Raw genomic sequence first — 25,095 nt, 5'->3', positions numbered from 1 at the left:
ATGGCTGTGAAAAGGAAAATTTCAAGCATCTCTGGTTGGAATGTGAACTCTCTTGAATTATGTAAAAAAGTTCAGATGTTGTTATCTGAACATTTTGTTTCTACCTCAACTTATTGAATTAATCCATTAATGTCCTTTAGGATATCTCCTTCCTTCTCTTTCGTCTGCTGAGAGAATCCTTTTACGGAACTAGAAAGTTAATATTAGCTGTTTCTTATGTGAGACACTATCCTCTGTGTGCCTTTTGCTAGCAAATGTTGACAGCCTCATAGGAAATGCAGCTGATGGTAGGAAGCTTGGGTGGGGACTACAAGGAGCTGGCAACTACTACAGGGTTTAGTGCCAGACTTGCTGACACAACAGTACTTGTAAAAATTTTCTTTAGCCTGCTAATTCTGTCTTCAGAGTAACTGGAACTTGAAGCAGTGTCTCAGATGCCAAGTTAAAATAGCTAAAGCAACAACTTATGGGAAATTGAGAATTAGTTTCTTTCCACAGCGTAGTTCCTTGGAAATATTAGTAAAAAGAACAAACTCCTCTCTTAATGAAAGGATGAGTTGTAGACAGTGCCACAGAATGAATGCACTGCAAAACAAATCCCACCTAACTGTGGAGTAAGTGGCAAAAACAGCTCAATGAGGGAAAGGTTAGCAGTGTAAAGTGTAAATACTGAACTCATGTCTGTTTTATATCACAGTTTCCATTTATTTGATTGCACCACTTCATAGTCATATTTCCTAAGGCATGCTTTTAATAGCTTTCCTTAGCCTTTAGATGAAAGTTCCTTACTTTAACTGTATCTAGACATTGAGAAGTGCAGTGTTGTAGAATGCAAACATTGTTACAGCAGTTTGATCATGTAATCTTAAGTATAATGTGTTTTGTCATGAATTTACAATGATTCTGGTTCATGTAGAAGCCCAAGTAAAGCTTTTGAAGGGCTGTGAAAGTGGAATCCTGCTTCTTTTGTTGAGTGGAATCTGAGTGGCTACTACCCTGCTGTTTCTATTTCTGTATGTGAAAGGGTTTTCAGGAGGGGAATCTTGCAGGAGGAATCATGTCTGACTTAGAGCATAAATGTAGAGCAGTCTTGGTGGAAGGATGCAACTCTATTACGTAAACATATTTTTTTTGGATTTCAGCATCACTCAGGATTTAGGAAGAGATTCTTTCTCTTCTCTTGGTGCTAGAAGTACTTAACAGGACTCAAAGCAACTGTTGGAAGAAATGAAGAAGGTAAGCAGCGGCATATGCCCTCCTACAGAAGTGAAATCTCAGTAAGAGACTGAAGTGGCTTTGCCTAGAGCAACTGGATGGTAGTGTCTTGCATTGTCTTGCAGTGAGGCACTGGCTTCTACTGACCTCAGAATTATAGATCCCCTCTGAAGTCTTCTGTTCCCTGATTATTTTATCAAATTGAAGTGAAATATAAGCAATATATAAATAGAATGAAAGTCTATTTTTAGATCACGGAGGGGTTTTTTGCATAAGCTGTTGTCATATGAAGTCAAAACCATATTGAATGGATTTTCTTTGAGATCACCTTTGTCATCTTCTGTAACATCTCTCATCAGTTCAAATCTTTAGCACTGTGATATCTTTCACACCATCTTTTCCTGAAGACTAGCATTTCATAGAATCATAGAATGGTAAAGTTGGAAGGGATCTTTAGAGATCACCTAGTCCAACTCTCCTTGCTTTTAAATCTGCAAAGTGTAAACTGATGCGTTCTGAAGGCTATGTAACAAATCACTATATAGCCCATGACTTGACCAAATCCAAGTGTATATAGCACACCAGGATTTTTTTAAGTAGTTCTTGGTGTGGGGATCTGTTCTTGTATCTCTCTACAAATTCTATAGCCTATATGTAGGATTTACTCTTCTGTAGTGTCTTATCACTCCCAAATTGTTGCCTATGAAGTTTTCTACCCAAGTATGTAAATTTTCATTCGGAACCAGACCCTGGGTTTAATGGTGTTGAATGTACCCTGGAAGGCATGTGTGTCTTCGGTCCTGTTGAGGGGCTTGAAGACACATTTGGGGAAGAGAACAGACTTGTTTAACAAAAGGGTAATTTCCTTTGAGGTGGTAACAGATAACCTTTGAAGTTTTTATCTTGGCTGCTCAAGTTTGTTGAATGAAAGGGGGTCTGATAGCTGTAGGAAGGAGTTTCTTTGCTGGTTAAAAATCATGCGGTATCACTGAAGTGATCTGGGTGGTGTCCAAGATGTAAATTATCTCATGAGATGTATTGCTGGCTTTCTGTGTGGCCAGTTTGAGGATTTCTGTTTACAGATGTGTAGAGTCAGCTATTTGCAGGCAGTGAAATTGCACTTCCTGTGGGTTGAATGGTGTTGCTTAACTATGGTCAGCTGAATTCCTTGGACAAGAGTTGAATTTTTGTAATGCAGTGTCAATAGACTTTGCTTGCAATGAATGCACATCCAAGGCTAGCATGAAATAATTTCTGATGGTATATTAAATATTTTAGACTCTGTTCATTTTTTTTCCTGCATGATTCTGACCAAAGTGAGGGTTAAGAATGGCTTTAGAACTATCCATTGGAGCTTTCACACTATTTACTTGTGAGCAGGGTGTGAAACTGTGAATGTGTGCAGTTTTTACAAAATTCATAGACAGTTGTGCTTTGACTTCAGAACACTTTTTCAGGATCTTAGTGCCTGACACCAGTTTCCTTAGACACTGATATAATTTGAATATCAAACTTGTTTTGTTTTCAGATGGAGCAATTATCAGATGAAGAACTTGACCATGGTGCAGAAGAAGATAGTGATAAGGAAGACCAGGATCTGGACAAGATGTTTGGGGCCTGGCTGGGGGAACTGGACAAACTCACACAGGTTAGAGATGTCTCAGTGATCTCACGGGATAGTTCTTTATAAGTACCGCTTATTTCTTTTCAATTGGATGCTAACTACTCTACCTTGCTGCAAGTGACCAGCTCAGTACACATTAATGGTTTCTAAATTGTCTTGTTTTCTGCATCTCAAAGTTCTTAAATTAGTTTTTCACAACCTGCAAGTTTGACCTTTCCCAAAGGGTATGATTCCTGCTGACAGCTATGGAATTAGTATTTTGTCCACGTGTATGTAGAGGAAACACTGACTTCAACTGACTAGAGGTAGGCTATATCTCCAAACACATGGTTGGACATTGTCCAGCTATGACAGCATTTATTTATTGCACCTGAACAGCTATAAGGAAAAAGAAATTGTGAATGTTGCCACATTCACAGGGTAAAGTGCCCTGATACACCATTTTTTAAGTAGCTCTTGGTGTGGGGATCTGTTCTTGTATCTCTCTCTACACATTCTATAGCCTATCTCTAGGATTTCAACATTATTCCAGAGTATTCTTCCTGCATCAGAGAGATAGCTGATTGGACATCCCCTTTTGGCACTTCTAGTGCTTTTCCTTTCCTTCACAAGCAGCTCTTGCATTTTGCATGGTATGTCAGACTCCTGGGGTGATAGGCCATTTCTTTGACTGCCTGCTATGTTTTTTTCAGCTCTGTGTGCTGGCCCTCCTAAAAATTTCATCATCACCCTCTTTTTCCACATAGACTTAAGGAAAGGTATAATACCTCAGGTTTCAGTAGGCTAGAAAATAGGCAGCTTTTCTGGTCTTCATCTTACCCAAAGACTGAAGGAGAATGAGATAATCATGTCACAGCATTTCAGATTGAGGCTCATCTCTGTTATCCTCTGGTTAAATCTCCGCCTGCAAGATGTAAAATGTAGATAGCACTGTAGGGGAAAATGTTATTTGTTTGGTTTGGGTTTTTTTACCCTTAACTTGTGTAGGCAGGGTAATCCTGCCTTTTGAATGAAGGTGATGTGAAGAAAATCTGTGTTTTGCAATTCTTGGGGTAAGTGGGAGCTATTTTGGAGACATGGACTTGGTAAATTACCTTGAGTGAGGTTCTTTATGGAGGAGCACAACAGGTAATTGATCTTAGACCTTTTGTTCTCTTCCACTATTTTTTTTCAGGTACGAGCAGCTTAGAAATATGAGCATACTTTACTTAGGGCTTACATCTATACTATTGACATGCAGACTTTACAGTGGTGCCTCAATTTGTGTGCTGATCCATGCAAAATTTTTTAAGACCTACTAACAGATAAGAGGGAAACCTACATTATGTGTTTCTCGCTTTCATTTTGCTGTACAACACAGTTTGCAACATAGTCTGACAGTTGTCCATCTGTCTTTTGTGACTACTGAGAAATTGCATTTCTCCTCAAACTTTGAAAGACCTCATACGGTTTTGTATAAACAACGTAATGCAGTAAGTTGTGTCTCATTTCATTTGTTTGGAAAGTGATCCTGTCTAGATGCAGCTGTACAGTAAAGTCCTAATAAAGAGAGATGATGAGAGCTAATGAGCTCCAAAGTGCTCTCTCCTGTAGTCTTAACATTTGTTGCTCTTTATCAGCTGGACTCTAAGAGCAGTATGAGGAAAAGTTTTTGTCCTCAAGTTCCTTGAACTTCAACTTTCATTTTAGACTTTCTAAACATTTATTTTTGGGGCAATTAAAAGTAAGCCTGGATTCCTTTCCAGATGGAAGTGCTTTTTGAAAGGTTTGTAATTTTTGAGATGCCCATGAGATATTTTAACTCACTTTATCCTCTTTAACTGTTGATCTGATAAAAGCACTACAAGATATAGTCACTAAATGTACAGTATGTGTGAGCAGTGTTTAGCACTGATACAGAGTGTATTAACATTTGTTCTGCTCTATGGTGCACGTTAAATGAAGGAAATCTTACCTTACTCCTCGTGATTATTCAGAACTGAGCTTTTAGCGCTGTTTCAGTTTTCAGCTGTTCTCCAGACTGCTAGTTTAGGATCATAATGTGTTATGGAAAATGTGTTCTGATTATATAGTGAGAGCATATCACATGTGTTTCTGAAGATGTGAAATAACTTAATCATTATTTAAATAAATAAAATGCATTTTAGATGCTCTTAATTGGAACATATTTGCTTTACGTGAAATCTTTTGAGGCAGTCTTGAGTTCAGTCTGAAGGAATGAGCCCTGTCTTGCCTCTTCTGTCTTCAGTTTCACTGCTCTTTCTACAGTTCTTGATGGGTATTTAAAAAAATATTACTGCAGGGGTTTTTTTCAGCTATTCTGTGTGGGACAACATGTAAGCCCCATGAGAGAGATGAGGTGAGGTTTCTTCCACCTGATGGAAGACAAGGTTGTGTCACTGGCATCCTCCCATTAAATGATGACTGAGTTCCTAATAAAATGATGGTTTGTTGTTAAGTTCAAGCCAAACTGAGGAGAGAAGGGAGTTCAGCAAAAATAAGTATTAGGGGAAAACAATAGTGCATTTGATTTTTAACAAAGATTTGAGCACAGATGTACAAAGTGGAAATAAAAAGCTTAGGTTATAAACTGTTCTTTGGAGCCAGAAGATTTTTTTTTTTTCAGACAAGCATAACTTCAGGAAAGCTTTATCAGTACAAGCATTGCTTAAATTCAAACCCTCTGCAGGCCTGTTAAGCCTCAGTGACAGCAAGAGCTCTATTCCCCATTAACACTTGTCACTCCAGGAGCAGCAGCTCCAGACCCTGTCAAGCACCTCTTGGATCACTAGCAGAATCGTTGTGCCCTACTGTTTGCTACTTAAAAAATGCTAGTATTTCTTATAATATTATGCTCATATTAGCCTTCATAGCATAACAATGTATTGGGTAGAAAGACACCTTCTTTGTTTTTTAAAACCTGTCTTAGTTTTTCTGAAAAAAAAATGTACCCTGCATAAACATTTTTCACAGGAAAGGCTTTTTGAGAACAATGTCTAAATTTAGACAATTTTAAATCCCTTTTAATAAAATAGAATTCTTCATTGAATGCTTTTGTGTGTTCATACCATGATTATGCTCATAAACTAATGATATGTTTCTTGGAGAGGGTGTCACAGTTTGAGTGTGTTGAGAGAGTTGCAGTTACAGGTAAGATAGCTGTCTGTTTCAAAACAAGCTCATTAGTACATTAAGCCACTTAAAAAATGCATTTAGTATATGCTTACATCCTTTTGATTCTAAAAACTCCCAGCATTTATTTCTTTTCTCCATTGAATATCTGGTTAAATCTCTGTGGTATGGTGACGTATGTTTTCAGCCTAAAGCCTGAAAAGGAGTTTTTAATATGCTAGAAATTTTTTGAACATTTCTCTTAGAGAAAATTAACTTTCATTCAACTTAAAGATCTACTTGTCTAGTTCCTTGTCAAACTTTATTCTGCCCTCTTTTTTGTCTTTTTCAGAGTTTAGATACAGACAAACCAATGGCACCAGTGAAGAGATCACCTCTCCGTCAGGAAACTAATCTTGCCAACTTCTCATATCGCTTCTCCATGTACAATCTGAATGGTGTGTTGAATTATTTACCCCCTTAAATATTACTTCAGGAAAAAAAAATCTGTTCCAGCTATAAATTAGAACATTGTAAAGTATAAGAGTATTTAAATACACTCCTAGCTCAAGCAAAAACGTGTTTGTTGAAGGCGTTGCTTTCTGATGGAACAGAACTTGGAGTATCCTAAGGCAGTATCTTTTACAGCATCTAATATTTGAGGACTGTAATCTAATGTTTGTACAGAAAGACATGTCTGGGACCTGTTAAATGGGAAGAAAATGTCTTGCTTCATGGGATGGGATGCAGGAATATAGCTACTGAATCTTTCACATTAAACAAAGTCATTGTTTTCCTTGTCTTAAAGTAGCTCCCCATGGTTCTAATACAGGAAGGCTTGTTTAAAGGTTTGAGTGTGTGTATCATATTTTGCAGTGGTTTTTTAAAAGCAATGTCACATACTTTGCATTGCTTTAGCAGAAAATGCTTAATGAAACACCTACATTTTTGTGAAAAGTTGAGGCATAATATTTTACAAACATATTTTTAGATTCTGTTTGCAGGACAGCGGTTTAAACTTCTCAGATGTCATCTGAACATTCATAGATTTCTTCTGTTGGCAAATGTATTTAACCTAAATAGTTTTGGTTTGTTTTAACTGCTATTAGACTGGTCAAGAGTCTTACAGTAAATTAGAATGAATTTCTACGTAGTTGTCAGCAAAGATTTTGCATTACAGATGGGAAAAGAAAAAAGTTCTGTTTGCTCCCTTACTCTAACTGTTAAATTTGATGACACAAAATGAAGAATTACACAGACAAATGACGTAACTCTGCATACACTGAAAACTCTTGTTTGTTGCAGAAGCCCTGAATCAGGGGGAGACTGTGGATCTAGATGCCCTCATGGCTGATCTCTGTTCCATAGAGCAGGAGCTTAGCAGCATTGGGTCTCATCCAGCAAACAGTGCTGCAGTGAAGCACCTTGCCACAGAACCCAAAGCTCAGAAACCACCTGCTAGCCGACCTTCTACTAAACACAGCAGCATGAAAGGATTATCCGCCTCATCTGGTAAGGTGACTAAACCGTCACATGCCAATGTATCTTTGGATGACATCACTGCCCAGTTAGAGAAGGCCTCTTTGAGCATGGATGAGGCAGCCCAACAGTCCATTGCAGAAGATACTAAACCAGTAGTTACTGCTCAGCACAGGAGGACAGCATCTGCTGGCACAGTGAGTGATGCTGAGGTGCGCTCAATCAGTAACTCCTCCCGTTCCAGCATAACCTCTGCAGCTTCCAGCATGGATTCCTTGGATATTGATAAGGTGGCGAGACCTCAGGAATTGGACTTGACATCACAAGGACAACCAATCACTGAGGTAGTGTGTCGTTAATTAAAGATTTTGGGTTGGTTTGGGTTCTTTTTCTTCAAACTCCCTCCCTCTACCAAATGTCTTTGGTGCAGTGAGGCTGATTGAAGGTTAGGTTTTGCGTGGACTGCACATGCTGTGGCTATTTCTTTCACTGGTTTCATTACTGTCTGTAAGGAATCTTTCTAACAAGTGTATACTTGCAGGCTTTTTTTTAAGGGCTTTCCCCAGTCATGGATTTTAGTGTTTTATAGTGAATGTATCTATCTTAATTAAATCTCATATAGTGCTTTTAATTTAAATCTGAGGAGCGCACAGCTGTGGGGGAAAAAAACAAATACAACTGAAAAGATTATATTCCTGTTACAGTATACTTAATACCTGGAACACGTGGAGCAATTTAGGAGTGCCTATCTGAAACTATACCAGTAATTTCCTGCTACTTAATATTCATTTCTAATGTATGACAGAGAACTCTTTAAAGCAATGCACAATGCAGAAAAACAACTGGACTGGAATACAGCAATAGCAAATGTTAATTTGGGATTTTGGTGTCTCAGTGTTGCTTATTTGAAGAGGAAACTTTTCAGTCAAAACACAGCCAGTTTGAGGAATGTTTTAAGTGCTGGTGACTTGTGTGAGGAAATGGAGAAAATGTCCTGGTGACTTCAGACAACTTAAACTAGAAGCTGTCTTGTAGACATGCTCTCTGAAACAGAAATCTGGCCTGTTCAAAAGTCAGTTGTACTACTATGCATGTTCTTTTTTATGGGAGAAAACTGGAACAAGCTGAGTTTATTCTAATCAATAACGAACACTAATTTGAATGAGATGTTCTGGAAGCATGCTGTTACTCATCTGCAGTAAAAGTTCCTCTGATGCAAAGAGTGAATGATGCAGGCTTGTCACTCTAATGATCAACTCATCAAAACCATACTTAGATTTAAGTCTTCATTTGAAATAGTGAGAAATGAATGAGTGACAGTTTAGCTAAATTAACTATTGTATCAGAAATTGGTGGTCAGTGTATTTTTATTGGAGATTTGTACTGAGTGAAGCAAAACAGAGGTAGATAGAAAGGTGTCCTTTTCTCCTTGCAAAGTTAAAATGCAAACCTTTGCATTATTGCTGTAGGCCTATGTTGGAGCCAGCCTGTGACAAGCATTGATTATATTGATTTGTCATTAATTTTATTTCTGTGTTAAGATGAGACTTATTCTTGGTTTTGTGTTTTTTTTATTTATGATATTCATGCTGATATCTCTCTTTTTACAAATTAAAAATTTAAATGTGGAAAGTTAGACAATATTGCAGTTTTGTCTCTAGGCTAAAAAGATTTGTTTAGTTGAATTAAGTGCTTCTGTAACTTGCATAGCATAAGAAACTTGAATTTTGCATTTCTTAAGTTTTCAAAATGCAGGATGTTTTCTGAAGTTGATTTTACAGCTTTCCCTCTAGATCTCAGCCTCTCCGGCTTCAGGAGTGATATACTTGAGGCATCAGTAAGATTGCCTCTCCTGTCTCTCAAATCTTTTAGTTCTTCAAAGGTATTAGTAATCATCAAACCACCTGCCACACTTTAGTAACTTGATGTTGGTGACTCAAAAGACAGAGGTCAAGAAGTTGCTTTGTCTTTGTAGAAAAATGATCTATATTGCTGAAAGTGTTGCGGTTGCTTTCTCAGTTGTTTTGTGAGCTCTTAGCCTCTGACTGCTCAAAATCACCCCCCAAAATCTTTCCTCACAAAGATGTGAAAGAGCTGCCTTTGTAAACTCAGTCATTGTTTCTCATAAGAATGTGGCTATTATTTCTCTACTCAGATAAATTGAAAAGAATAATTCCTTTGAAGGAGGCAACCAGAAAGTATTGGTAACTTGACTCTGCTCTCCTCCTGAATGCAGAAACCTCTATGCTCATTAACAGTGATGCTTTGTTTTTGGTCTGTCTGTGCTTTTTAAATTTTGGTAGCCTGAGGAAAGTATTCAACTCTTAAGACATTTTTCCAAGTTTACAATATTAATATTCAACTATTCAATATTACAGTTGCTATGAGATGAGATGTTTTACTGTGAAGCATATTTTTTTTTTTCTCATCACTGGTGTACAGAAAAGGGGAAAGTCACATTTGTTTAAAGTTTGTGACAGATTCTGTGATTGCAGTTTTTACATGAAATTTACCTTAGAAATGGGCAGGGACCCAAGGATTCTTGGGTAAAGTCATTGAGTGCCAACAACAGAATTTTTCCTTTTTTTGTTGTTTTAGTGCCTGAAAACTACTGTTCAGGGGTTTATTAGGTTGCAAGCCAAAACACCTTTTCCTGACAAGGCTGAAGTCTACCCTCTCTACCACACAGTTGAGTCAATGATGCTGTTTCTAATGGAGACCCTCTGAGGAAGTAACCTTTGAACAAGACCTAGTGTACACGTAGGAGAAAGCCCTGGGTTTTATGAAGAAAGTGAGAGAACCTATTACTTCATGGCCATAGCAGATCTGTGTTGAGATTTGTAATTCTTACAAATTCTGACATAGTGCTTCAAGTTAGTTCTTTTCCTTTTGCCTCTTGTCCTTGAGACTGTCTGCAGTCTGACCTTTAATATTTTTGTTTGCTGCCCTGGCTCTTTTTTAAAAGAAGTTAGTGACTCGGCAGTGCTGCCCTTTTGACCTGTCATTTCTGTCCTCTCCAGGCAATATAGGTACTTTAAAAAGTCGTCCTTTCTTCCACAACTTAATGTTAGGCTCTTCCTCTTGAGATTCCAATAAAACTAAGTAAAACAGAAGACTGTTCTTGGTACAAGGAAATACTTGTCTGAAAAAGGAAATGAAGATTTGTAGATATTAACTTCAGTATTCTATCTTAAAAAAGAGCTCTGCTGTGCATTTAAGATCTCTCTGACCTGGAAATGTAGGGAGCTCCTGTAAAAGAACTGTTCTAGCCCACTGAGGGTGTGTGTAGTCTAGTATACTTTCTGACTGATAACAGTGACAAATGTTACAGAAAGAGGCTGCAGTTCCACGGCAACAAAAAATGGGAGGATGTGACTCCCTCCCTCCTTCCCTTAATTACACTGCCTCTTCTCATCGCTTACCCCAACTTTCACACATGCCACCAAGCTTATCACTTTTATTTTGGGGCTCATTCTGTGGGTTTTTTTTTTTTAATTGAATAGACTCAGATGAGCCTGATGAGTGCTTATGTCCAGTGAGGCAAATGTAGTCAAGAACTGGATGCTGGAAGGGAGAGCAGGAATGCACCCATTGGTGGTAATGGATTATTGAAATTTCATTGCCTGAGGAATTGAACAAGCACTTTATTGTTTTTGTCTTCCCCTTCTTCCTAGCAGTCTGTGCTGTAAACTTCCTGGTCTGAAGATACATCAGTATCATGACAGGTGGTAACTCTTGGTGGTCCTGTTAACCAGGACCACCCTTATTCTTGTTCTGAATTTGTCTCTATGTTGCTTTCAGAAGAGTTGATTCAAATTCCCTGGATTGTTTAAAAACATGGTTTTATTAGTAGTTGTCATTATTTGTTTATTTTTCTCCCTATCATAGCAAAACACTATATTTTTGGATGCTGTGAACATTAATGTCTCCAAAGACTATTTTTTTTCTAGTCTTGGGATCTTGTCTTAGTGGTACTAAGTGTTGTCTGTCTGACCTTCAATTCTTATCTTTAGTCAGCATTACTGAGCAAGAAAAGTTGTTTCCATTCCACCTTAGCCCCCTGTAACTTTTACTAAATTGATATTTGTCTTTCTCAAAATTATTTCTCAACTCCTTGCTTGAACAGCATTCTTCCTTAAATTGGTAGATTGTTTTGTCTTCCATGTTTCTAGTTGTGTGATGAGCAACATACACTTTAAAACTTGGCTTCTGCGTGTGGGATACTTTACTGAAAAGTTGGCTAAATGAGTGATGTAATAGCATGACCTAAAGGTAGGCAAAGCAATGAGTTTGACTAACTTGTCCCCTCTACCCACCCATATTATCTTTTTTCCTTCTTTTGAGTTCCTCTGCCACTAAAAAATTGTCTTTATTTTCAGTGAGCTGTGCTAGAGTAATAGGAGAAGAAACTAGTGGAGCGAGAATAGACAATTGTTGATCATGCTCATGTAGCTAGTTATGTCTTATTGGTGAAAGGGTTCCATTCATGAACAGTCTTTGTTACTGCTCTGCACATATTTGGTGAAGAGGTTGCAGATAAGTTTGAAGTCTGGCATTTGGTCTGGCACAGTACAGCATCAACCCACCTCCCTCCTAACATGAGGGAGTTCTTTATATCTGTAACCCAATTTGCACAGCTGAGAGATTCTGACTTGCGTATGAAGATAATGCATAATTTAGTAGTTGATACTGCTACATGATTTCTTAATTATTTTTTTTAACTTTTACTTAAATTCATAGTAGCTTTAGACTTGATGTGTAAGAGGCGAAAATCACGATGGGACTGCCAGTGTGTTAAAACCAGAGATTCTTTGCTTCATTTGGCAAAGAAGGTGGCACTATAGAGTAAACATTAATGTTTCTTTCTGGGAAAACAATGGATCTTTGGGACATGACAGTAATGATTGTAATGTAAGCTCAGCACACATAGACAAATTTGTATTTGCCAATAACTCCTGTGGAGCAAAGTGGCAGACTTGGACTGGAGAAAAGTAAAGTTTGTGTTCCGTAGCAAATTTGCCCGGTTCTTATATGGACATGTCACTAAATACTTGCTATGCAATAGCATAATGCAGAAGCTTTTCTACCCATTAAATATTATTGTAGGTCACCTTCTATGCATGATTACTAATGTGATGATGTATGAAAATGCAGCAAACTGTTTCCGTATGCAGAGAAATCAACCCATAATATATGTGGTCTTCGATAGGCAACGGTGTCTTTATTTTAAAGTTGAATGGCTGAACCTCACATATTTGTAGATGATTTAAAGAACAGTTGTAGTCTATTTTAGCTCTTGGAGGAATAGAGCATTATTTGCTCTCATATTTTGGGAGCTTAAGATTTGTTATCCTATGTTCCATGTTTTATGTTTGGTTAGCAAATGCAAAGGATTTTAGTTCCTGATTTGTGATAGTAGTCACAGATATACAGCAGGTCATGACAGAGGTTTGTTTTGTGTTTCTTCTAAAGACTCTTAAAGAAGACCAAATTAATCTCATTTCCTACCAATTCTAGTATGCCCTTACTTTTGTATACAAAGTGTACTCTAGAGTATTTACAGTTATCCTTTTCCTAAGCTGAAAATAGTTAATGGAAAGACTTTTAGACTATCTCTTCCTCTTTCCATTTTCCAATTACTAACCAATTTTGGTTATGCACATATGTGTTTTGGTAATCAAATGTGCTTAGCTATTTATCATTAAGTTTATGCATGATAGTAGAACAGTTTTCATCATATGATGGACTAGAACTGAAAGATTATCAATAAAGTCTTCCCAATGCCTGCAAAACTAGCATTTAAAACTTTGTTTTCCACTTTATACTTGCAGAATCGGCAAATCAAATGAAGGGAAGGGATGATTTTTTCTTTTGTAAGAATTTTGAATTGCAATCCGAGAGAGAGATTCTGAAAGACTAAATTACGTGGGACACAGTGAGTTTTAAAAATTGGGGTACAGAGATTTAAAATAAGTGAAAGGGAAATGAGAACCTAAACTTTATCCTTGTATTGGCAAATCTTGATTCTCTGATCAGCATATCCAACTTATCATTGGATATCATTGATACACACAAGCTGAGAAAATAGCTGCTCAGAGGTTGAACTCTTACTAGATTCATGTGCAAGAGACAAAATACCATAGATCAATGACCACATAAATCTAGACAACACACCCCTCAGAAAAAGCAGTCATGGACCAAGCATTAAACCCAAGCTGAGAATTCTTGCCTTCTGATGTTAACAAATTTTGTCAAAAGCACTGCAGGGATATGTATGCTCTGGTTGCCATTTCCAGTGAAGAGATATATATATATATGAATATATATGTAAGTATATGAATATATATATATGTATAAAAGTGAACCCTACAAGTTGTGATTAATAAATAGAGCTTTAAAACATCCAGTTTCTTTGTAGATACACACCAGTCCACTTAAAACCAAGACAAATTCCTTTACTTTCTCTGCAACATCTAATTAGAAGAGGGAAGATAAATGCTACCTCTGTAGGAAATTAGTGACAGATTACTTATTTCTCCTTACTTTAGGTTGCCAAAAGTCAAATTTGGGACAGATGACAAAAATGAACACAGCAACCAATTGTGGAACATTAAAGTCTTAGGAGGAGAAAAGAATTTATGTAGTTTTGGGTTTTTTTCTGTTGCATCTACCTCTAACTTACAGGATGAAAATTAGGTTTTGGCAGGCTTGTAAAGGAGTGTGGATTAAAAAAATGAGACTTCATGTTCTGAAGAAACAACTGAGAACTGGTTTTTCCTTGTGTCAGTTTTGCACGTTGGTTAGTGTTTAGTCTGTTATAGGATAATAAAATTTGTCTGTCAATACAAGGAAAAGGTTTTCTTAATTAACCAAATTTGCTGTCTTGGTTACAGTTTTCTGTGTTGGATATTTACTAGTCTTATGTTTTTAGAGCAGCCACATCAATTGTTTGCTTTATGCATGCAGTTTTAATTTTTGTTGTATGGCTTATCTGCTTCTAACCAAAAGGGTAGACTGGTGACATTTAATTCCCTAGCTGTATACACCTGTTCCCTTCTAGTGATTGATCTTTTTCATGTAAACAGTAGGGATTTGGTTTTTTTGGGCTGATTAGTAGTTTAGAAATCAGCAGACATATAAGCAAATGTTAGTTTAAACAGTTACTACTTAGTAACTGTATAGTGTAAAAGGCAGAAGATTCAAACAAAACCAGTTAAAGCCATGTGAACTTTTATTCCTTAGGTTTCTTAGCTGCTTTGTTGTCTTGTTTTTTGTTCTGCAGGTGGAGCCATCTACAGGATGAAATATCTGACATTCTTCAACTAATACAGCACACATAAATTAGTGTTTTTAAAGTTTGGTATTTTTTTCCTTTCTTTCAGTCTTTTACTTAATACATATCTGGACATATCAGACAACCATTTTCTGTGAAATGATACTCCATCTTATTTACTTTTTCCTGTTATATTTTTTCTTTAGGGAAAATGCCACTACTTGAAACCTCTTCCCTGCAGACAAATATTATTTGGGATTTTGTATTTGGTTTATCCTAATTTAGGTTCATGCTACTGCTTAATTGGGCAGTCTTGCCCTGCCTTCTGTTGGCACTAGTGTTTGTGCAACTGTGTAGTGATTTGGGTCAGCTTGTGGTCTCCCTGAAAAGTAATCTTGAATTAATTGTTCATTGATCCACTGGATTACGTGGTCAAGATCACTGTCATTCACATGAGATATGAGAGCACATAAGGGAAGTCAAGACTACCTTGCAGTTTAGGCTTTAGATTTCTTGAAATCAGTAGTGAAACTAAGCTTGAACTGAAATTTTTACTAGCTTTTGTAATCCTATCAGTCAAGGACACTTGTGTTTGATGGGGAAGCATTGCAGTCCTGGAAGATGCACAGACTGGTGAATAGTGGACCTCAGACACACAGTGCAGCAGTTTCATTTCATTTTGAAATGTCTACTGGCTTATTTCTTACATTACAGTGAATTTCAAGAGGTCAGAGCTGGCATGACAGTCTAAACATCTAGTAATTAAGAAATACTTGCTGTAAATTAACTTTTTTGTCCTGATTTTTATTTTATTTTTTTCAAGTTGCAAAGTTAAACAGTTGGAGTTAGGAAATTGTCGCCTGCAGTGAAATGGAGTTGCACAAGTTTCAGGAGGAGGGTTGGTCACTTGGGAGCACAGCTTCAGATTCTGTGTCTGGTTCTAATATGCTCAGCAGCAGCCAGACATTGCAGTCTGAAGAAGGCTGTTGTACTCTCCCACCGTGCTCCCAAGCATTCTCGATTTTGGCCAGTCTTCTGTTCAAGGTTTTTAGTATGCAGTCAAGTTGAAGGAATTGGTCATCTCTCTCAGCAGATGCAAGCTTGAGGTTTTTGTAGTTGTGATGCACCAGACTTCACTGAGACTTTTTAGAACTGAAATTGTAGTCCATAGGCTTATGCTCAGACAAATTTGGGTAACTTCAGGTGGGACAGCACAAAGCAAATCTTTGAGGATGGCCCTGCCAGTAATCTGTTTCCTGGTCAGATGTGCAGAGGCCTTTAAAAAAAACAAAAACCCCCTGTATTTTAAATGACATATACTTTCCTCTCTTGGAAATACTTTGACTAATGTAAATGACTAATAATCATCCTATAACAGTAACCCATCATGGAAAATTTTTGTCTTAGTGGTTATAGCTTGGCAAAATTTTTATAAGCAACTGAAAGATTTCTTGTATATACAAGTATTGACAGCTCTGTTATCTAATGCTGTTGCTTCAGTTTCTAAGTGTCTATTTTACTTTTCTGAGGTTTTCATGTGAATGAACTGTACCCTTTTGCATCTGTCAAGCCTTAATTTTGGTAACTGAGTTATATAACATGCCTGCAACAAGTACTTCTGTACCTTTGAAGGAAAAGAAGCAAGCATTGGATGACACATTGGAAATCTTAGGCACACCAGTTTTTAGTAGCATAATATTCAATTTTGATGCTTTAGCTACTTAGAAGCATGTGACTACTGTGAACATTTTGTACAGAGCCACAAATGTTTTGATTTTTTTTTTTTCTGCTTTCTCTTCTGCATCCCTCACTGAAGACTATAGAAATACAGAAGTGTATTCTTCACTTCTTTTTAAATGAATTGCAGTATGAGAGTGCTTGGAGATCTAAAACAGTATGACCAAGTGGAAGTAAGATAAATTTCTACTAAATGGACATTCTTACACTTTGGTGACAATTACTGAATAAATGTATTTTGTTATTTACTGGTATGGGGGACCTGGCATGGGAAACAGAAAGCTTTCCTAAAGTGATGGTATACTTTTTTTCTGTTTGCAGAGATTAGAGAATTTCACTCTTAAGTTGTTAGCTCAGTAAGAAAGTGATTGTGCAAAGAGTGTTATCTGGATTTGTTTTCTGATTTATTTCTACAAAAGTAGAAAGTATGTTGTGTTGTGTGCCTGCAGATGTTTTACTGCAGTGCTTTTATGTGAGGTTGACTGTTTTCCCTCTTACTCTGGTTGAAAACATAGTTGTATATTATCACCTTCTTCCTTCCCATGGGAGACAACTCAGTCTCCCTCTTGTCTTCAGGTCATCATTTGGCCATAAGAAATTTGGATGAGGAACACTGCAACTTCATAACCTAGTTTTGTTACCTTTGCTTAAGTTAATTGTCATCATTGCTTCTTTCTTCACTCTTCTGACTGATAATAAAGCCTTTCTTTCTCCTCTCTCCCTTTTGCCTTTTGCCCATTTGCATCCTTCCCTCCCCATTTTCCTACATTTTTTACTTTTTCTATGGGACATTCCATCGATCAGTCCAACCGTCCCATTAACTTTCCAGAAGAGGAAGCTGAATTGACTCCTGTAAGTTACTACAACATGTCTCTATGGCTTATGTTTATGTCAATAGTTGTATCAATTTGCTTGCAACATAAAAATCACATTGAGCAACTTGAGTTTAATTCATCAGTATCCCAACAGTGCAGTAAGGTAACCATGCATATCATTCCAGTCAAGCTTTATAGTCTTCTTTGGAAAAATTTCTTTACTGTGAGAGTTATGGAGCACTGGAACCGGCTGTCCAGATGGATTGTTGAGTCTCCTTCTCTGGGGGCATTCAAAACCCACCTGGACAAGTTCCTGTGTGACCTACTCTAGGTGGTCCTGCTCTGGCAGGGGCGATTGGACTAGATGATCTTTCAAGGTCCCTTCCAACCCTTAAGATTCTGTGATCATTGCCTGTTTTCTAGTTACCAATTGGATAAGGCTACTACACTTAACTGTTTTGTTTGTTTTTTTTTTTTTACTAAAAAATGACTGCTCTGTGCAGTCACAGAATCGTTTAGGTTGGAAAAGACATTTAAGATTATTGAGTCTGAGCATTATCCCAGCACTGACCTGTCCATGACTAAACCACGTCCCTAAGCACGTGACTTCTAAATATCTCCAGGGGTGGTGACTCGACCACTTCCCTGTGCAGCCTGTTTCAATAGTCAACAACCTTTTCAGTAATTTTTTTTTTTCCAATCTAAACCTCCCTTGGCCTTGAGGCCTTTACATTTTGTCCTATCACTTGCTGCTTGGGAGACAAGACTGACCCACGTTTGGCTAGGACCTCCTTTCAGGTAGTTAGAGAGTGACAAGGTCTCTCCTGAGCCTGCTTTTCCCTGGGCTGAACAGCTCACATTGCAAAGGAAAGCAGAAAGTAGATTTTTTTTTTTTAATTAGATTTTTATCATTTTATATTGTGTGCTGTTACACATTCCATGAGTATGTAATCTCAGAGACTTTGCAAAGAAAATTGGCAGTTCTCCTTTCCCATCCTTGTCCCCCTTTGGGACAAAATTACTAAAATCATATTTAAACTGGTTCTAATTCTTGAGGTATGTTTCAGAAAATAGTTGATTCTAATTCTTTAAGCGGGAGTCTGAAGAATTCAGTGTACTGGTCTAGTTGAAATGAAAGCTATAGTAGTTATCTTTTCAGCAAAGTTTTGCAAGCGTAGATCTCTCTGTTGGATACTGCTTACTCAGTTTTTCTCATCTTAGTTTGTTTTTCAGGGACAGAAGGAGACTTAAATATTTTTATTGTGTTTCTCAACTGTCATATTTAATCCAGAATAGTGGCACAAGAGTGCCACCAGCTGGTTTTATTAGATGTGTGTTAGTGTTAAATTGGTAGTTCTGCAAGTGATGTTTCTGTGCACAAGTCCTCAGTGTCTTTATCTTTTTTTTTTTTTCTATTTATTGAGGTAAGTTATTCTGTTTTACATACTTCGAGTGAAATATATCTTTGAATCTAGAGATAGTATTTAACCAGAAAGGAGTTTTTCTATGTAACACATTTAAGGCATTAGAACAATAAGGTAACATATCTTGCAAGATTGCCAGGTCATCTTTTTTCACAAACTTCCTCCTGATTCTTGTTCATTTCTAAATTTATTAATTTGTTCACTTCTAAATGCAGTGTAAAGAACACCTTTGACACCTTTCTTACTGTATTTTACTCGTTTAAAACTGAATGTTATGTATTCTAGGCCCTTACCTTAAAATTTGAGAAATTAGATACACCTCTGTCTCCTAGTGATGAGATTGAAGCTTTCTATGTTTGTCCCACAAAGTGATAATCAGATGTGTAACAAGAAGGCGCATTGTGTTCATTATGCACATTTGGAAAAATGTGCAAGTAGAGTTGAAGAAATCGGGTGACACATAACAGTGTGTTACCTGTGAACTCATGGCTTGCTACAGTTGCAAGATGGGCTACTCAGCTGTATCCTGCAGAACCAAGCTCTGATGATTGCCTCTTCTAAAATGATAGTTACTTCCAAAAATCCACCTATCAGGTACTGTCTGCAAAAAAGTCCTAATGTGCTCAGTAATTTATGATTAGTTTAGAAATAATTTCTGGTCATGTTTGGGTTTTTTGGTGGTTTGGTTTTGTTGTTTTGTTTTTTTTTTTTAAATAAGACCTCAGAACCTTAAGAATTTAAACAACCCACTGAACTTTTAACAAAAGAGCTAATATGGATAATACGGTAGAAAATCTTGAGCTTTTGGCCATATGCTTTTTGTTCAGTGTAGTGGAACTTTAATTATATCATGAAAATCTGAAAGATATTTTAGTTTTCCTAATAGCCCATCTTTTCTATCATGTTTAGCAAGCATGTTTTGTAGATGTAGGGTTGATAATGTCTATAAAAACGTTTCAGTGTTGAAAAACTTTGTCATAAGTAGCTACTTTGTATTTAAGAGCAGTATTGTGTTGGGTTCTCCAAAGACACTGTGCAATGGCAGTATTCAACAACTGCTCCATGAATTTCTGATATATAGACCTGAAGATAATGGATATTGTATTCCTTTCTTCCAAGAAAGGATATAGGAAATCACTGAAGCCCAAAACGTAATTTAGAAGACTATATTCCATGTTTTTATAAACATTAAAGCTAACTGTCTTTGCTGAGTGAACTGCACTTAAATTATCCTGTCCTTTAAATTTTGTTTTCTAACAGCATGAAGTCTAGTTTTCTAATGTTGTGATTATCCAGACTAGCTAAAGTTTGTTATGGAGACATTAGTAGGCTTATTGATTTTTTTTTTTTGTTAATTCTGTTATTTTTGACCATCATACTCCTATTTTTTTTAATGTAAAAGTGTTTCTTTACATTATACTTTTGCACACAGCTGTTTTGTCATCATTGCAATGTCCACAGTTTTCCTATTCTTTGATAGTTTCGGATAGTGTTTTTTTCACTTTTTCCTGTCCATGTCTTTTGAAGTAAACTGAGTTTCTGAAATTTAGTTCAAAGTCTGTTGCACATTATGAAGAAGCATTAAAACATAATTGTATGGCTTTTTATGTATTGTGTAAAAATTGTCCCCAAAAGAAGTGAGAAGTGATTTTGGCACAAAAAGAAGTTGCAAATGTATTCAGTAACTGATGTTAGGCTTCATATTTGCTCTTTTTTTTTTGAGAAGGCAGAGTATCTTATGAAGATGATAAACTAAGTTTCAATCTCCAGCTAGCATTACAGGCTGTACAGGGTTGCTGTTGTAAAGTCTTGTAGCACAGTTTATATCAACTGATCTTTCACTTAAATAGTTTCTGTGGAAGTGCAAATTACATGATTTGATGGTGTATCAATGATAAAAATTTCTTATTGCCTTGTAAGAATCCTCTTAAAGCCCTATCACATTTGCCTTCTTGGATGCTCACCAGGCTGCGGTATTTTAAGTTCTGTCTGAGCAGGGGTGGTGTTAGACTGAAAATCTTAAGTGGAGTCTGGCTCTGTATCCGTCATTTAAAATATCAAAGTGTAAGTGTTGGTTTTTAAATTCTTTTATTGACAAAGCATTTTTATAGATTCCCTTGTAGTAGAAAATTTTAACATTGTTGATTTTTTTCCCTACATACAGTGGAAAGAATTTTGGGAAGGTTTTTCATTTGCGCCACATTTGCACTTGTAATTTTATACAAAAGCTTATGAAAGGGTGTGGCTATAACTGATGGCTAGATTTTGAGATAGCTGCCCTATGCATAAAAAATACAGATTTAAAAAACCTAGTAAAAGTAAAGAATAATAGCTAGCTTTGGACTGTGCACATATGTGCAATTTGAGTTTGCACCCTTAGTTAAATGCTGGCCTCAAAATATGTGGTATTTTAAAGAATTTGGTAAAGGAGTTAGTGAGTCTTTGAATCGGTGTTACTCATACTGAGTAAGCTTCACTCAGTATTTCAGTGAATGCAGCAGTTAAATAGTTTTCCAACACTATTATAACCTAGCTTTTACATAACTCCATACTCAGTGTAAAGAAGTGCAAGTTTTTGCCTTCTTTGAAGCTTTTGTCAAATTTTGATACTTTCCTGAAGTTTAAAACTTACTTCTACTTTCCAAGTACATTTAATTCTTCTGATTGTATGACAGTGAAAAAAAATTTGAAACTGAAATTATGGATGATAAGAAGTGATGGTCTTGTACCGTGGAAGCAGGCAGCTTACTTCAACAGGATAAAAAAAATGCATGATTTTAGGGGGGGGGAGGCGACAGGACATAAAATCAATTCCAATTACATAAAGCAGTATGTCCTAAATGAACTGAAGATAGTCCACTAGGGAGAGATGTCTTTGTTGCCAGGGCATGAGTTATCATTGCAGGTAGAAAAAGCACAAATGCCTTTGATGGTGAAAAAAAAAATGTCAACCAAGGGGTACTTAATGTTTTGGTTTTCCTAGGTTTCATTGATGTTTTTTTTAGTCTGGGGCAGAAAAGTAGGTTAATTTGTTTGTAAAGTTCGGGCGTTTATATTGTCAGAGCTTTCATATATGTTTGATCTCCAGGAGCAGAGAGGAAGAGTGGGCTATTTAGATCCTCTGTGTGGTCCAATGTGATTGTGGTATCTTAAGAAAAGATAACAAAATATTTATCTTCCCCTGAACAATGGAATATTCCTAGGAGCCTGATTAAAGGGCAACATCTGTTCACCTTAAAGCTTGATAATAGAGCTGAAGTCTTTCCTTTGAAATAGATTCAGTGTCTTAAAAAATCTAGATTCCGAAAGAGTAGTATGTTCTAAAATCAAACTTATTTTTCGTCTGTTCTATGTCAAATACTTTTAAAATGTTATGTGCACGTAGTTGTTGTTTAGCCAAGCTATAATTCCTAGAACTTGGGTTTTCCTGTTGCCTTGCTCCTTCTGCTCATTCTCTGTATCTACAGTAGTGCAGAATGTGTTATACAGTAGGAAGGAGCCATGCACAGAAGGAGCCTGACAAAGAACCGTTACCTTTATATTTCTAGACGTGTTCCTCCAGCTCAAATTCACATAGGTAGTTGTCACTGCACTGTTACTTGACATTTTACTGGCCAACACCTTTTCCCATGAAGTACCTTAATTCTTGATTTCCAGAATAATTTTTCCTTTAAAGAGAGATTCAGTATTCCCTCTTTATCCTGACATGACTGAACCCTAAGGAAGAGCCTACAAGTGTACATTGTAACATTCTTTCTACTGCAGTGCTCCATTTACTAATAGGAAGTGATCCATATTAAATGGAGTCCATGATGTCTGGTAAGAAGCTATTAAGAAGCTATTTAAAAGGTTTTCTTTGAAGTTGTCTCTGGATTTTTGTGTATATTTTTTGGCTATGGATTGAGCCAAGCAATTATTCCAGAAGTTCTGTTGTAATATGTTGTATCTGTGTAAGAAAGGATGCAATTCAGAGTAAAAATGCACCTAGCAGAAATCATAAAAAGAGGATGAGTCTGCCTTTTAAGCATAGCTATATGATTCACCAGCGATGTTAGCATTGTCTCAGGCTTGCTTAGGCTGAGTAAATGAACTATTCTTTAAATGATAGCCTTTCTTAAGAATCATTGAAGTTGTTGGAAAATCTGTGTATGCAGAAGAAGCAGAATGTATTAGTTCATTGTTTCCAAATTGCGTGGTTATGTCAGGAAGTCTAATCTGAGAATTCTGTATGACTGCAAACAATGCATGAGACCTTTTAATTATACTAGATCCTGCATCACAAAGCTCTCATTAGTGTGTGCTTGAGTTGTCACTAGACAACACTGCTATGCTTCTAAAAATGATGATGTAGACACAGACGTGGTAATTAATTTGCAGGCAGAAAAATTTTCATTTGATCTGTTGCACAACTTGCCTGTATTTGTGACTGAGAACCAGGAGGAGCTTGCGCTGAAGCCTAGGTTTTACTTCAGATGCTGTGTAGAGTCTTTTCCAATCTGTAACTTTTAAAGTCTGCTACAGATCCTTAATTACTTATCCCAGTATGTGGTAGTTACATCAAGTAAACTCCACCTGCAGGAACTGCGTTCACCAAACTAGTTGATATTGCCTTGCATGGAGTTGTAGTCATGGTCTCTTCATTTTTTTTCAGGAGATTATAGCTTATTGTGGCTCTGAAGAAGAAATGAGGATTCTGTGCTGCTCATTATTAAGCAAGAGTCTAGCAGGGTGCTTAGTTGATGTACCTTGTTCTAAATAGCATTGAACCAGTCAACACAAACAAAAATTTGCAGTGCATTGGTGGTACACAGGAGATACATTTAAGACTCTTGTTAAGTCTAGTTTGCTTAGCAGAGTTAGTCTAGTTTGCTTAGCAGATTTGTATTTATATGGTTCTTCAAATGGTTTTGTTATTCATCTGTAGTAAATGCTGACAAAGATAATTAATTTGTTAACTGTCATTAACTGAGTTTTGCCTTTTCAGAAGTCCTCTACTGGTTGCTTCTGCTTTTTAAACAGATTAAAATCTATTTTCTGCTAATTTCTCTTCCAAGACAAGTATGGGGATTTTTTTCGAACTTCTTGGATTTACATCATTTGGACTGTACAAGAAGAGAGACTTAAGTATTTAAAAAGAAAAGGGAAAAAGAGAAGTTGGTTGTCAGATTTGGATTATTATTATGGTAACATCTTTTTTCTTTAACTATGGAAGCAGCAGCCAGTGTAGAAAGCAAGAAGTCCTTCTTGCTTCCTAGAAGGAACTGGTCTTCCTTTTCTCCAGGAAGACCAGTTTTTATTGCTAATGGAAGTAGAATGTTTGATTTTACAAGACTGTACAGGATTTTTGTAAAGCATTCTAAGTACATGTTTGCTTCCTTCTATATTTCTAAATGTCTGTAAAAATAAGTTGTCTCTTGCAGAAAAGAAACGAGTAGCAGGTAAGCAAAATTTTATTTAAGATTAAAATATTGTCCTCAGCACAACTGCTTGCATATGAGTGTGTTAGACTCGTAATATTTGGGAATGTTCACGATTTTATGGGAGGAAAATAAATTGATGACATACGGGTGTTTTTCCTTAAACTCTGCTTTACTTTCTGTAATCAAGACACTATAAAATTACTGACTTCTTTTGACTTATGTTCTTTCTCTTTCTTTCTGCACAAGCACTCCTATTTGGACAGGGAAACCTCAATCCTTCTGAGAAACATTGCAGGAAAGCCTTCTCATTTGCTGACCAAGGTGATGCTTCTTCTTTCCACCTGTATGTGACTATTCCTATGTAGAAAGAATGCTTTTGGTGTGTCCTATGCTCTTCCCACCCCTGCCCTTTGGAGGCACTTGTGTGTTTACTTACATGATTTTCCTGAATGTTTAAGGGGCTTTTAAAGGCTAAATTTTATTGTTTGTTTGCAAATTTATCAAAGTGTTAAAATTCCTGGCAAATATTTAATAGCCATGTCAGCAGGCAGAATGCCTTAGCTGAAAAGGAAATGTATGGAGTTGCAGGTTCTTTTGTTCCTATTCCAATTCACTAGTTTAAGAAAATGAAAAAGATCACAGCTGGGGAAAATATGTGGGAGTCTTCAGTACTGTTAAGAGGCAGTAGTATCCTTAAAGGATGCTACTTGCTGTGCTGAAGAGAAACTGTTGGAAATAATAGATTTTTTAAAATTATTTTTCAATCCTGTCTTGATATAAAGTAGGGAGAACATCCGGGTAAGATGGTTGTCTAATTAGTCAGCTATGTACAATTCCTGATAAAAAATTCATTTTCTTTACCAGAAATAGGTCAATAATGTACTAAGAAAGTACAAATTGCCATTCAGTTAATAATTGAGGTTTCTGTAGACAATTCCTTTTGCAAATAGAGTAGGAGGGCTGAAGTAAGCTATCAGTATCCTTGATGAAAAAGCAA

At 36.7% G+C, this 25,095-nt stretch overlaps 1 protein-coding gene across 1 annotated transcript in view; it reads left to right on the top strand.

Moving 5' to 3' along the window:
* The window catches only part of RAPH1 (Ras association (RalGDS/AF-6) and pleckstrin homology domains 1), a 98,936-nt gene that overhangs the window by 30,654 nt on the left and 43,187 nt on the right, over window positions 1-25,095 (top strand). Inside the window, 4 exon segments of the mRNA XM_062004627.1 lie at window positions 1,143-1,236; window positions 2,744-2,863; window positions 6,303-6,408; window positions 7,256-7,773. Coding sequence (XP_061860611.1) covers window positions 1,228-1,236; window positions 2,744-2,863; window positions 6,303-6,408; window positions 7,256-7,773 — 753 coding nt within the window. The 5' untranslated portion in view covers window positions 1,143-1,227.

Source organism: Colius striatus, chromosome 11 (assembly GCF_028858725.1).
Source record: "Colius striatus isolate bColStr4 chromosome 11, bColStr4.1.hap1, whole genome shotgun sequence".
NCBI lineage: Eukaryota > Metazoa > Chordata > Aves > Coliiformes > Coliidae > Colius > Colius striatus.
The sequence above is the reverse complement of the archived record's forward strand: the minus strand, read 5'-3'. Positions and strand labels throughout refer to the sequence as shown.